Source organism: Ipomoea triloba, chromosome 13 (assembly GCF_003576645.1).
Source record: "Ipomoea triloba cultivar NCNSP0323 chromosome 13, ASM357664v1".
NCBI classification, from domain to species: domain Eukaryota; kingdom Viridiplantae; phylum Streptophyta; class Magnoliopsida; order Solanales; family Convolvulaceae; genus Ipomoea; species Ipomoea triloba.
Window position 1 is genome coordinate 12,325,304 of NC_044928.1, and position 14,027 is coordinate 12,339,330.

The window sequence follows — 14,027 nt, forward strand, 5'->3', positions numbered from 1 at the left end:
TAATAGTAATAGTAAAATACATATAATTACCTACAACGTAATCTATACTATTAATAAAAACAAACTCCTCCATTTTAATTTTCCGTCCAAAATACTTCTATACTATTAAGGTTTGCGGAATATTGTAAAAAATATGTTAATACAATTCCTATTCATACTACTATTGTACACTAAAATATGGTAATACAATTTCTAATACAATATATTCTTTCCTATTTTCTTATTCGTAATACAATTCTAGATTAAAATTACTAATTGTAATAATATAGTACATATAATTCTATGCAATGTATTTATTTATACTATTAATAAAAACAAAATCTTTCATTTTAACTTCTCGCCCAAAACACTCCTATACTATTATGGCATGTTTGGTTGGATGGAAAATCAATTCCATGGAAAAGATTTTCTAAAAAGTTGAGGAAAATGAGTTATTATGTTCTTTGGTTGGATGGAAAATGTTTTCCATGGAATTTGACTTACCAAAAGAGAAGGAAAACGAAGTCTTAGGTAGAGATAGGTATTTTGCTTTCCAAAGAGATTGGGAAGAAAGTATTAAGCCCTTGACTATTTTACCCTAATCAAAATTGATTAATTACACATGTATATATAGCCAAACCATTAATTACTAAGGCCATTTTGGTCTTTATATTCATAATTCCTTACCATTCCAAGTCCAACCAAACAATGGAATTCATATTCAATTCCAAGTAATTTATTTTCCACCAACTAAACAATGGAATCTATTTTCCTCGTAATTTGTTTTCCATGCAATTTGAATTCCATTTCCTTCAAATATTTTCTAGCGAACCAAATATGCTGTTAAGGTTTGCGTAATATTGTAAAATATGGTAATACAATACCTATTTGTACAACTATCATACATTAAAATATGTTAATACAATTCCTAATAAAATATATTCTTTCCTACTTTCCTATTCGTAATACAATTCTAGATCAAAATTACTAATAGCTTTATTTCCTACATTCATATTCAGAATACAATTATAGATTAAAATTACTAATAGTAATAATACAGTACATATAATTCCCTGTAATGAAAAAGTGCAAAGCCAATGGTAACTTAAGGTCGAAAAGTGAGTATGACGAATACTCAGGGACGAATTCTATAATTACCCTATAACTTAAGGACGAAAAATGTAATTTTTCCCTTAGAATTACATGATACGTCGACATAGTATTGCATGAAATCTATAACTATACTACTAATAAAAATAAAATCATACTTTTGAAATTTCCGCCCAAACACTTAATAATAATAATAAGGAATAATGGAAAAGAATCGGTAAAAAAATATTCTCATATTTGTAATACAATTATACTTATTAATTTACAAAATCTCGAAATAATAATATTCATTGAAATTACACTATAAATATTTTTCTAACTGTAATACAAATGTACATGAAGCATGCATCCTTATTTCTTCAAATTATAATATTGAAATTGCAATAATTTAGAAAAAAGTTATAGTATAAATATTTTCTTATCGGTAATACAATTCAACTTATTATTTTACAGAATTTTCAAATAATAATATTGATTGTAATTACACTATAAATGCCTTTCTAACCCTTAATACAATACTACAATAGTATATGGAACATGCATCCTTATCTATATCTATACTATACTACTAATAAAAAAATCCTACTTTGCAACTTCCCGCCCAAACTACCTCCCAAACTATGACTATATAAAACATAAAAATTATTATGGTAAATAATCGCTCAATAAATATGACAATTTCTATATATATAGTTTTATACTTAAGGTATAATTGTTGTGATTTTAGGTCGTTCCCTCGCGTGATTGATCTTCGCTCGATTACGTTCGCCACACAATCGTAATAGTATCTCAGGTAAGATATTGTAATAAGAACACTATTAATAAGGAAAATAATATGTAAAGACAAAAGGAAAATTCAATAAGGGGAAAATCACTTTCTCATTCGTTACTGATCGGGCATTTTGGCGAGCTGTCGTAGGCTCCCAAATTAAACCTTAAAAACGTAGTGGTGAGAGTAAGAATCGTTCCCACGAAGAGTAACTCGTTTGATTTATGAGTTCTAATTAAAGAGGGGGGTTTAGTATGAAATTAACATTCAAAATAAGTAAATAAATAAATAAATAAATAAATAAGAATAGAAAAGATAATAATCAAGCCAAAGTTTACGAAAGAAATCAATTGAACTTTTAATACTTGGTCTAAGAAAACATTCACCACTGGATTTTAGTAACTGATCATAGATTCACGGTTAATTCATAACAATTGAACATTCGTTGTGGGATTAATTCCCGATTTTCCTTAGTCATAGGTAATCAAACACAAGCGGTATCAACTACCTCTAACTATCAAATAACACAAGACAAGCACTTACATTTAATTTGATAGCAGCATTAAAATGAGAAAATCAACGAAACTGAATAACATAAACACATGCGGTTATGTTTAATTTATATTAATATTACTAAATTAATACTAACGCCATATTAATAAATCCCAGTTGCTACATAGATTAGAAAACCAATTGAACGAATCGTTAACTAATCTAGCAATAAACTGTTCAAATAATTAAACTAGTAGGCCTCCTAGCAATTAACTGGAACAATCATATAAAATAAAACACAGGGAAATATCAATTACTCAAATGAAGATGAATTCAATATAAAAAAAATTAATTCCATCTCACAGTACAAATTGATCCAGGGTTCATGTAATCTTGACCAAGTTTAGAGAATTAGCCTCGCAGGGCCATGAGCCAGAAAATATTAACAGAAAAATAAAACTTGCAAACTGGAGAAACTATCAAATTGTGCACAGCTAGTCTACTTCCTCAACAACAAAACTCACTACTATTTATACACTCTTAATCCCAACAAAAACTCTTAAATTGAGGAAAATAATTAATCTGAAAATTAATTTGAACCTCTCAAAAGTAGACTCAAATGGTGAAATAATCCTTGCCATCAGTTTCCCCTGTTGACCGACGAAATCCTCTCCCTGCTGTTTTGACCAGCGAAATCTCCTCCACGCTTTAGCCGTCGAAATCTTTGCTGCTGTTTTGACGAAGTATCCGCCTCTGCTCCTTTTGTACGTACGCTACTGCGCAGGGAACAATTAACAAAAACTAATATTTGAATTTCTTTTCTTTCTTTTGTTTATTTAGTGAGATCATTAGGTATTATATCAATCATTATTGTGTGGACCATGGTCCACACAACTGTGTTGACCATACTATCAAATAATGCACATTCAATATAAAAATAATGTACATTCAGTATAAAAATAATGTACATTATATTCAGGGGATGTACATTATTTGTGTACTGAATGTACATTATTTTTATAGTATAAAAATAATGTACATTCAGTACAAAAATAATGTACATTTAGTACATTAAAAATGTACATTTTATTATGGTCCACACAATAATTTGCCGTATTATATATTTTGGGCTAACTTTACTAAACAAATAAAGAAATGGGCTATGATGTTATGGGCTTATTAACCCACACTAATTAAAATATAACTCTTATTTTAGGCCAATAATTAAAACTAGCATCTAAACCTTACTAATGCCCAATAATTATTATAAAATCTTTATTCTCACTAATCAACTATTGAATTCTAAAAATATTGAAATAAAATAAAATGGAAAATAATAAATATAAATATACTATAAAAACCTACTTAAATTAAAGTGTAAAAATATACTTGTCAATTTCCCCAACACTAAACATTTGCTTGTCCCCAAGCAAAAATTATTATTTGCTAAATTAAAATAATATTCTCAAAACTCATAACACATCATGAACAACAATCTAAGCACCCTGCAATTAATAAGTTAGCACCCGAGTTCAAAATATGGAGAGAACTAAATAAGTAAGCCCTCACAGGAATATTACTCATAACGCTCAAGTGTTTGATGGGTATAAATTAATTCCACTCAAGTTCATTCCTATAAAATTGCTCTACCATAGGCTTGCATATCTTCTCAATCACCACTACAAGAGCCATGCATGACACAAATCATAAGGGCTTTTCACAGGTTGTAATGGGGCTAGGGCCACGGTACGAAACATTTAGGAAAGTAGCTCAAAAAGCTTTCAAACTAGAGGAGCAAACAAATACAAAGAATCCAACGCACTCAATTCCCATTCAGAAACACTCTCTTATTGACACTTCAACACTACTATTATTCTTAAAAACAAATAATTCTTCCTCCAATATCACAAGAACTTTCCCTTACTCCATTTATTCAATAGTAACTTCAAACTCAAAAGTAACTGATGATTCTTTCTCATTTTTCCATAAATTTTCAGCAACATTTTTTCCATTTTCAAACATATATTCTTCATTTTTCCATTCATTTTCAATCTTTCATACTTTTTTTTTTTTGGAATCATGAACTGCCTTCACTTTCTTTGTTTTTTTTTTTTTGAACAAGAATTGACTTCATTTTCTTTATAAAGACAAAAATAATTGGCAACAAGGATACAACCCACCTCACTCTCAATCTTATTAACAAAAGCAAGTGATATCCCCCACACTCATTCTTCACAAACCACGTAGATTACATAAGGAATTTAAAATTTGCTCCACTAGTTATTCAGCTGGGTCAAGACATTAATTTATGGTATAAAAGGCTTGTAATGTGGTTCAAATAAAGAAAAGAAAAGGTCAAAAAGCTCAAAGTGGGTTAACAAGGAAAAATAAATCATAGGACAAATCAGTTATTTGGCTAGTGAGGCTCAAAACCAAATAATGGCCTTAATCACACTTGAATCATGCATGGTCAAATTAGCTTTAACAGAGAATCAAGGCAAGTTCTAGAGAAACAAAATTATGTAAGAAATCACACAATAGAAAGAAAATAAGACCGAAGTGTCAGTCATTGGCTCAAAGTCTCACAGGTTTATTGCTTACTTAATCTAGCCACCACTTATCAAACAAGAAATGCTAACAAACTAATTACAACTTGCCAAACTACTTATTCAATCATGTTATGAATTTCAAGAAGGAAAAATATAATATTTAATACTTATTTTGCAGAAAATAGTAGTAAAATATTTCTGAATTTTTTTATTTTTTTTATAAATAAATCTAAATTCCCTCCCCACACTTATTATCAACATTGTCCCCAATGTTGAGTAAAAATGCACAGAAAAAGAATTATTAAAAATAAGACAAAAATTAAAAAGAAACTCCCCTTTCAGTTGCTCTTATTATTCAAAATAAATTGGATCTTCAAGAAGTACTTCTGCAACGTTTTCAACTCGAAACTCATCATGGTAAAGTTTAAGCCTATGGCCATTCACCTTGAATATCTTGGAAGTCTGCAAACTTTGAATCTCTATTGCACCATGAGTAAAAATATTAGTAACAATAAACGGACCAACCCAATGAGAACGTAACTTACCTGGGAATAGACGAAGCCGTGACTGGAAGAGTAGGACTTTTTGTCCAATTGAAAATTCCTTTCTCAAAATCATCTTGTCATAGAATGCTTTCGTCTTATCTTTGTAAATTCTTGAATTCTCGTAGGCCTCATTGCGAATTTCCTCCAACTCAGAAAGTTGTAACTTCCGATGCAGGCCACTTTCATCAATATTCATATTAAAGTTCTTGACAGCCCAATATGCTTTGTACTCCAACTCAACTAGAAGGTGACATGCTTTTCCAAACACAATGCGATAAGGGGAAATACTAATAGGTGTTTTGTATGCAGTTCTATACGCCCACAATGCATCATCTAATTGCAAACTCCAATCCTTCCTATTTGGGTTGACTGTTTTCTCAAGGATTGACTTGATCTCTCGGTTGGACACCTCTGCTTGCCCATTAGTCTGTGGGTGGTAGGCAGTTGACACTTTATGGGTGACATGGTACTTCCTAAGCAATGCTTCAATAGTGCGATTACAAAAGTGAGTTCCCTGGTCACTTATTATAGCTCTTGGAATCCCAAACCTGGAAAAGATTATAGACTTGATAAAATCTGCAACAACTTTAGAGTCATCAGTCCTGGTGGCTTTAGCTTCCACCCACTTTGAAACATAATCAACAGCAAGTAAAATATAGACAAAACCAAAAGATACAGGAAATGGGCCCAGAAAATCAATGTCCCAAACATCAAAGACCTCACAAAATATGATCGGAGTTTGTGGCAATTCATTTCTCCGGGATAAATTACCTTACTTTTGGCAAGCATCACATGACTTACAAAATGAATATGAATCTCTAAATAAAGTTGGCCAATAAAAACCACACTCCAACACTTTCCTTGATGTTCTCTTGGCACCAAAGTGGCCTCCACAAGCATAAGAATGACAGAAAGTGAGGATTGAAACAATTTCATCATCAGGTACACATCTTCTTACCACTTGGTCAGCACAATGCTTCCACAGGTATGGTTCATCCCACACATAGTACTTGGAATCACTCTTCATTTTATCTTTCTAGGCTTTAGACAACTCATGAGGAAACTTGTTAGCAACCAAAAAATTGACTATGTTAGCATACCATGGTAAAATCGCTGTTGCAGCAAGTAGGTGTTCATCAGGGAATGCTTCTTGTAGTGGTGGTTCAGGTTCGATGTGCACCAAACGACTCAAATGATCTGCCATAAGATTTTCTAACCATTTCCTATCTTTGATCTCCATATTAAACTCACTCAAGAGGAGTATCCATCTTATCAACCTTGGTTTGGCTTCCTACTTTTTCATCAAGTAGCGAAGAGCTGCATGATCAGAATACACTATAACTTTAGTACCCAACAAATAAGACCTAAATTTTTCCAAAGCAAAAACAATGGCTAAAAGTTCTTTTTCTGTAGTAGAATAGTTTTTCTGAGCATCATTTAAAGTCCTAGAAGCATAATAAATAACATGGGATGATTTCCCGATCTTTTGACCCAACACAGCCCCTACTGCGTGATCACTTGCATCACACATAATCTCGAAAGGATAGTTCCAATTAGGTGGTTGAATGACCGGGGTAGACGTCAACAATTCTTTTAATTTGTCAAATCCTCCTTTACACTCTTCATCAAACTCAAAGGAGGTTTCTTTTTGCAACAATTTGCACAAAGGTAGGGCTATCTTCGAGAAGTCTTTGATAAATCTTCGGTAGAAACCTACATGTCCAAGAAAAGAGCGGACTTCCCGCACATTAGAAGGATAAGGTAGAGATTCAATAATATCAACTTTAGCTTTATCAACCTCAATCCCTCTAGATGAAATAACATGCCCCAAAACATTACCTTGATCAACCATAAAATGACATTTTTCAGAATTTAACACAAGATTACTTTCTATGCATCTTTTTAAAATGAGTGTAAGGTTATGCAAACAATTATCAAAAGAATCTCCATAAACTGTAAAATCATCCATAAAAACCTCTATTATATGCCCAACATAATAAAAAAAAACATGCTAACCATACACATCTGAAAGGTGCTCGGGGCATTACAAAGGCCAAACAGCATGCGTCGATATGCAAAAGTGCCGAAGGGACACGTAAAAGTTGTCTTTTCTTGGTCTTCTGGAGCAATTGCAATATAAAAATAACCCGAATAACCATCAAGAAAACAAAAATATGAACGGCCAGCTAACCTTTCTAGCATTTGATCAATAAAAGGTAAAGGAAAGTGGTCTTTTCTTGTTACAACATTCAACTTCCTATAATCTATACAAACTCGCCATCCATTTTGAATACGAGTGGGAACCAGTTCATCATTTTGGTTTTTCACAACTGTAATTCCTGATTTCTTAGGAACCACCTGAGTTGGGCTAACCCATTTGCTGTCTGAAATTGGATAGATTATCCCAACTCCAAGGAGTTTAAGGACATCTTACTTCACTACTTCCATCATGGGTGGGTTTAGCCTTCTTTGTGGTTGACGGGATGGTTTTGCTCCTTCCTCTAGTAGAATTCGGTGCATGCAAGTGGATGGGCTTATTCCTTTGATATCTGCAATTGTCCACCCAATGGCAGTTTTGTGTTCTTTCAACATATGGACAAGTTTTTCCTCCTATGTTGTAGAAAGTTTAGTTGAAATTATGACTGGCAATGTTTTATTTTCTCCCAAGAAAGCATATTTAAGGTGTTCGGGGAGAGGTTTCAACTCAGGGACAGGTGCCTGCACAACAGAGGGTAACAACTTTTTGCTAGAAACAGGTAAAGCCATATAAGAAACATTATTATGTTGGTTCAATTTAGGACAATAATTCAATGATGCAATAGCCTCTTGTAAATTGACACTCAAAGCAAACTCATTATTCCCCTTTCAAGGTGTTCACTAATAACAACTTTCAATTCATCATTACCATCAAATTCAAAAACTTCTTCAACTAATGAATCAAGAATATCAATAGAATAAGCAGAGTTATCATCACTAGGGCATTTCATAGCATCATAAATATTGAATGTAACAATATTACCATCAAACTCCATAGTAAGTGTACCACTATGAATATCAATTTTTGTTTTTGCAGTTTTTAAAAATGGTCTTCCTAGTAGAATAGGAGCAGAATGATCATTATTTTCCATATCAAGCACATAGAAATCAGTAGGGAATATCAAATTATTAACTTGCAACAATACATCTTCAATAACACCCCTAGGATATGCATTAGATCTATCAGCCAATTGGATAACCACACTAGTTTTATTCAAAGGTCCAAGTTTTAAAGAAGCATACACAGAATATGGCATAACATTAATAGATGCTCCTAAGTCTAGCATGGCTTTCTCAAGTCTAGTATCACCTATCATACAAGGAATAGTAAACATACCTGGATCCTTGCATTTTTCAGGAAGCTTGCTTTGAATCACAGTTGAGACATTCTTTCCCATTATCACCTTCTCACCTCTTTTTGATTTTTGCTTCCTTTTTGTTGTACACAACTCCTTTAAGAATTTAGCATATCTAGGGACTTGTTTTATTGCATCAAGTAATGGAATATTTACTTCATAGTTTTTGAAAGTTTCATATAACTCTACATCTTTCGCTTCTTTTTTAGATTTTAACAAAGCTTGAGGGAATGGGGGAGTTGGTTTATTATCAGAAGGATTAGGAAACTTACCTTGAGAATTTTCGTTGTTGCTAGTTTCCTCTTTTTCTTGGTCTACTGATGGGGTAACATTTGCAGGACCTTCAATTTCCTTACCACTTCTCAAAACAATTGCACTTGCATTTTCTCTAGGATTGACCACCGTTTGAGAGGGTAATTTGCCAGAACTCTGTGCCTCCAACCGACTTACCGTAGTTGCTAGTTGGCCCATTTGTCTTTCTAAGTTCTGGATGCTAGCTTTCGTTTCTTGAAAATTGGAATTTGTTTCTTGTTGGAATAGTTGTGTTTCTTGCTGAAATTGTAAAGTGTTAGTGGCAAGAGACTTAACAATGTCTTCAAGATTCATACCTGAGTTAGAGCTTTGGGCCGGTGGTTGTCTTGAAGGAAATGGTTGTCTATACTGCTGAAAATTTGAACGATTCTGAACAATCTGGTTCCCTTGTGAGTTCCCATAGCTAAGGTTCGGGTGATCCCTCCAACCAGGATTATATGAATTAGAAAATGGATCATACTTACCTTGACATATTCAATAGGTTCTTCTTGAAGAGTTGGGCAAGCATCAGTTTGGTGCCCAACTACTGAGCAAATTCCACAAGCTTTCACAGTTTGCATATTTCCTATAGGTAATTGACGAACAAGAGTAGTTAAACCAGCCACTTGTTGTTCAAGATTGGAAATACTTACCTCATTCATTTGCTTCGATGGTTGGACAAGTCTATTGCCAAACTGTTGAGAATTTGCTGCCATGTTTGCAATTAGATTCTTTGCAGCATCCGATGTCTTATCAACTAATGCACCTCCACTTGCAGCATCAATCATGCTTCTATCAGTCGGAAAGAGTCCTTCATAAAAGTACTGACTGAGCAATTGTTCAGTGATTTGGTGATGAGGGGAACTTGCACAAAACTTCTTGAAACGCTCCCAATATTCATAAAGTGACTCTCCATTGTGTTGCCTTATACCACAAATTTCTTTTCTGATGTTGGCCGCCCTTGAAGCTGGAAAGTATTTCTCAAGGAACATTGTTTTCAAATCATTCCATGTGGTGATGCTCCCGGAAGGTAGATAATATAGCCAGTCCTTTGTTGAATCCTTCAAAGAAAAAAGAAAGGCTCTCAATTTGATTTGTTCTTCATATAGCCAGTCCTTTGCTGAATCCTTCAAAGAAAAAGGAAAGGCTCTCAATTTGATTTGTTCTTCAGTAACCCCCGTGGGTTTCATACTTGAACACACCACATGAAATTCCTTTAAATGTTTATGAGGATCTTTACCTGCAAGTCCATGAAAAGAGGGCAAAAGATGAATTAATCCAGATTTTAATTCAAATTGTACATTAGCATCTAAAGCAGGAAACGTAATGCATAAAGGTTGTTGATCTAAATTTGGAGCTCCAAGTTCTTTCAAAGTCCGATTTTGAGCCATTGGTTTTTCTTCTAAATCAGAATGTGAGGAAGATGGGAAATCAGTAGCCAGTGCACTAAACTCTAATTTCCTACGAGCTTGTTTTCTTAAGTTGCGTAGAGTTCTTTCTATTTCTGGATCGTATGGCAATATTTCTCGATTAGCAGATCGAGTTATAGGCATAAACCATAAAAGATGTTGCAGCAATTAAGCAAAGTAATGAAGGCACATAAATTTTTTTTTGACAATTGAATAAGAAGAATGAATAAATAAACAAACAAACAAATAAAATAAACTAGAAAAGCTCCCTGGCAACGGCGCCAAAATTTGGCGAGCTATCGTAGGCTGCCAAATTAAACCTTAAAAACGTAGTAGTGAGAGTAAGAATCGTTCCCACGAGGAGTAACTAGTTTGATTTATGAGTTCAAATTAAAGAAGGGGGTTTGGTATGAAATTAACATTCAAAATAAGTAAATAAATAAATAAATAAATAAGAATAGAAAAGATAATAATCAAGCTAAAGTTTACGAAAGAAATCAATTGAACTTTTAATACTTGGTCTAAGAAGACATTCACCACTGGATTTTAGTAACTGATCATAGATTCACCGGTTAATTCATAACAATTGAACATTCGTTGTGGGATTAATTCCCGATTTTCCTTAGTCATAGGTAATCAAACACAAGCGGTATCAACTACCCCTAACTATCAAATAACACAAGACAAACACTTACATTTAATTTGATAGCAGCATTAAAATGAGAAAAACAACGAAACTGAATAACATAAACACATGCGGTTATGTTTAATTCATATTAATATTCCTCCGAGGACTAAATTAATACTAACGCCATATTAATAAATCCCAGTTGCTACACAGATTAGAAAACCAATTGAACGAATCGTTAACTAATCTAGCAATAAACTGTTCAAGTAATTAAACTAGTAGGCCTCCTAGCAATTAACTGGAACAGTCATATAAAATAAAACACATGGAAATATCAATTACTCAAATGAAGATGAATTCAATATAAAAAAAAAATTAATTCCATCTCACAGTACAAATTGCTCCAGGGTTCATGTAATCTTGACCAAGTTTAGAGAATTAGCCTCGCAGGGCCATGAACCAGAAAATATTAACAGAAAAATAAAACTTGCAAACTGGAGAAACTATCAAATTGTGCACAGCTAGTCTGCTTCCTCAACAACAAAACTCACTACTATTTATACACTCTTAATCCCAACCACTGTTGCAAAAATCCCCGCCTAGACCGCCTAGGCACCCGCCTAGGCGCTAGGCGCTCCTAGACCGAGGCGAATTGCTCCCTAGGCGTCCGCCTAGGTGGCCAGCTGCCTAGGAGGCCGCCTAGCGCCTAACTCGGCCTACTAAGCCGAGTTGGCGGCCGACTAGGCCGAATTTGGCCAAGTTAACTCGCCCAACTCGACAGAGTTAGCCGAGTTAACTCGAGCGAGTCGGCCTTGTTAATTTTATTATTATATTTATATATATTTAAATTTATTTATTTATATAAGTAAGAGAAGTAAGATATATATATATATATATATATATATATATATATATATATAATATATATATAATATAATATATGACAAACACCCACACACATGAATTAATTTTTTATTTTTATAGGTCGCCGCCTAGAACCGCCTAGATACCGCCTAGGCGTTGCCTAGTGTAACCCCTCGTCTATTTCGATAAGTTTGAGGTTCAGAAAATATGTCTTTAAGCTATGACATTCATAAGATAAGTGACCGATGCTTCAAAATAATTTTTTTTAAGGAAGTATAGTTGTTATTAAGTTGCGATCGTTCGTGCCGGTCACGAACCGTAAAATTTTAGGAGCTGGTATTCGGACCCGATTATCCTAGGAAATGGATTATTAGACACCATATTATTATTCTTGAACTTCCTATTCAATTAAATCAGCCCATAGCAGCGAAAATTTATTTTGATCGTACATCGCTAAAATTTCGCGGTGTACCGAACCTAGCCCAATTTTGAGGGTTAGTCTGGAATAAATTTTTGGTTTCGAGAATTATTCTATCCAGATTATTTTCTACCGAAACTTTATCTGTTTGGACCCCAACTGATAAGTTTAAAAATACACCATTATGTTATTCTATTTTAATTCTTCCATGCAAACATTCCCCTCAAAGTACTAAGTGTCTAAAACATGTTTATTCCCCTTGTCCTTTTGGTCTTGCCTTGGCTGAAATACCAAGAGAGGGAGAGAGTGTGAGCTTTCATCTTCTTCATCCTCTTCTTCCTTGCTTCAAGCTTCCATAGCCAATCTCCACACAAGTCTTCAACTATTCGGTAAGTTTGCGGTTTTAGTCGGTTAAAAAGTCTTGATTTCTTCCCTAGAACTTGATTGTAGGTAAAGATTTCTTAAATATGTTGTTATGGTGGTGTATTCTACCTAGGGTTTTTCGGTGAAACTTGGGGATAAAGGTTCAAGACTACTTTTACGGTGATATTACACACTTGTGAGGTAAGGAATTCCCTTAAGTTGGAATTAGTCACTTGAATTTGGATAATTGATTTTAGTTGAAATATGGTGTTTTTGGAGCTTTGGGAATATTTTCGTATACAAGTTCATAGCTTGGATATGCTTGTATATGTTGTATTTATGTCTATATAAGCTTATACTTGTGGAAATAGAGAAAGGAAATCAGGACAGATTTCTGTCAGTAACTTCCGTGAATTTCTGGGAAAAATTGATAAATTATTTTGGTCCAATTTTTTTTATACATGTAGTTCTATAAGTGTAGAAGCCGCATATAAACTTTCATAATTTTTGGAGTAGTATAAGTATGGTTTTCGGAATTTTTCCCAAAACTGGTCCAGAGAAGGAAAAATGCTGGACAGCACACTGCCAAGGGCAAAAATGGAATTTTCTGTGTAAATTCGTGAACCTAGGTGACCAAAACTTTTTATGAACATCAAGTACTATGAGTTAGGGTTCTACCATACAAATTTCAAGTGAAAAAGAGTTCGGGAACTATTTTTACCGGCTCAATCTTTCGGACTGCGCAAAACTGTAATTTCTGGACAGAAACTGTCAAAACCAATTTTTGACAAAAATATTTTTTTGTAACAAAACTAGTGACGAAATTTTGGGATGTCACAACCATATTTGGATGAAATAAATTATTTTGAAAATACTATTTGATTCCAGGAAAGAAAAAGAAAAATGTTTTCAAACCCTTAGTTTCTGGAATAAGGTGGGGACCTTCGGGAAGGTTTAAACGCCACGGCCCGGGGTTGGAATAAGGTTGGACCTATGGGAGGGCTGGAGTGCCATGGCCCTAGGTTGGGATAAGGAGACCGACGGGAAGGCAGGGAAATGCCACTGCCCAAGGTTTGAGAAGGAGAATTGAGAAATGTTCAAAGTGCTTACTCAGGGGAAACTAAGTGGAAAATTTTTGAGTATGAAAATTATTGTTATTCTGGGCTGCGGTTCAGATTATTATAGAGCTGCGGTTCTATATGCAGTATGAAAATTGTT

At 33.8% G+C, this 14,027-nt stretch overlaps 1 protein-coding gene and 1 non-coding gene across 2 annotated transcripts; one reads left to right on the top strand and one right to left on the bottom strand.

The window, feature by feature from the left end:
• Positions 1-8,284: 8,284 nt before the first annotated feature.
• Positions 8,285-10,680, bottom strand: LOC116001211. The gene is made up of 2 exons (XM_031241101.1): positions 9,613-10,680; positions 8,285-9,388 (listed from the first exon to the last, which is right to left on the bottom strand). The coding sequence occupies exons 1-2, from the start codon at positions 10,678-10,680 to the stop codon at positions 8,285-8,287; spliced, it is 2,172 nt and encodes a 723-aa protein (XP_031096961.1).
• LOC116003211 lies at positions 9,974-10,080 on the top strand. Its single transcript, XR_004094644.1, has one exon. It is a non-coding gene; the product is annotated as a small nucleolar RNA R71 (small nucleolar RNA).
• Positions 10,681-14,027: the final 3,347 nt, after the last annotated feature.

Bases quoted from the DNA above. Each gene is read 5' to 3' on its own strand.
- LOC116001211 (XM_031241101.1), bottom strand. From the start codon at position 10,680: ATGCCTATAACTCGATCTGCTAATCGAGAAATATTGCCATACGATCCA. The intron at 9,389-9,612 runs GTAAGTATGATC...TTACAATTTCAG, and splicing joins AACCTATTGAATATGTCAAG to CAAGAAACACAACTATTCCA.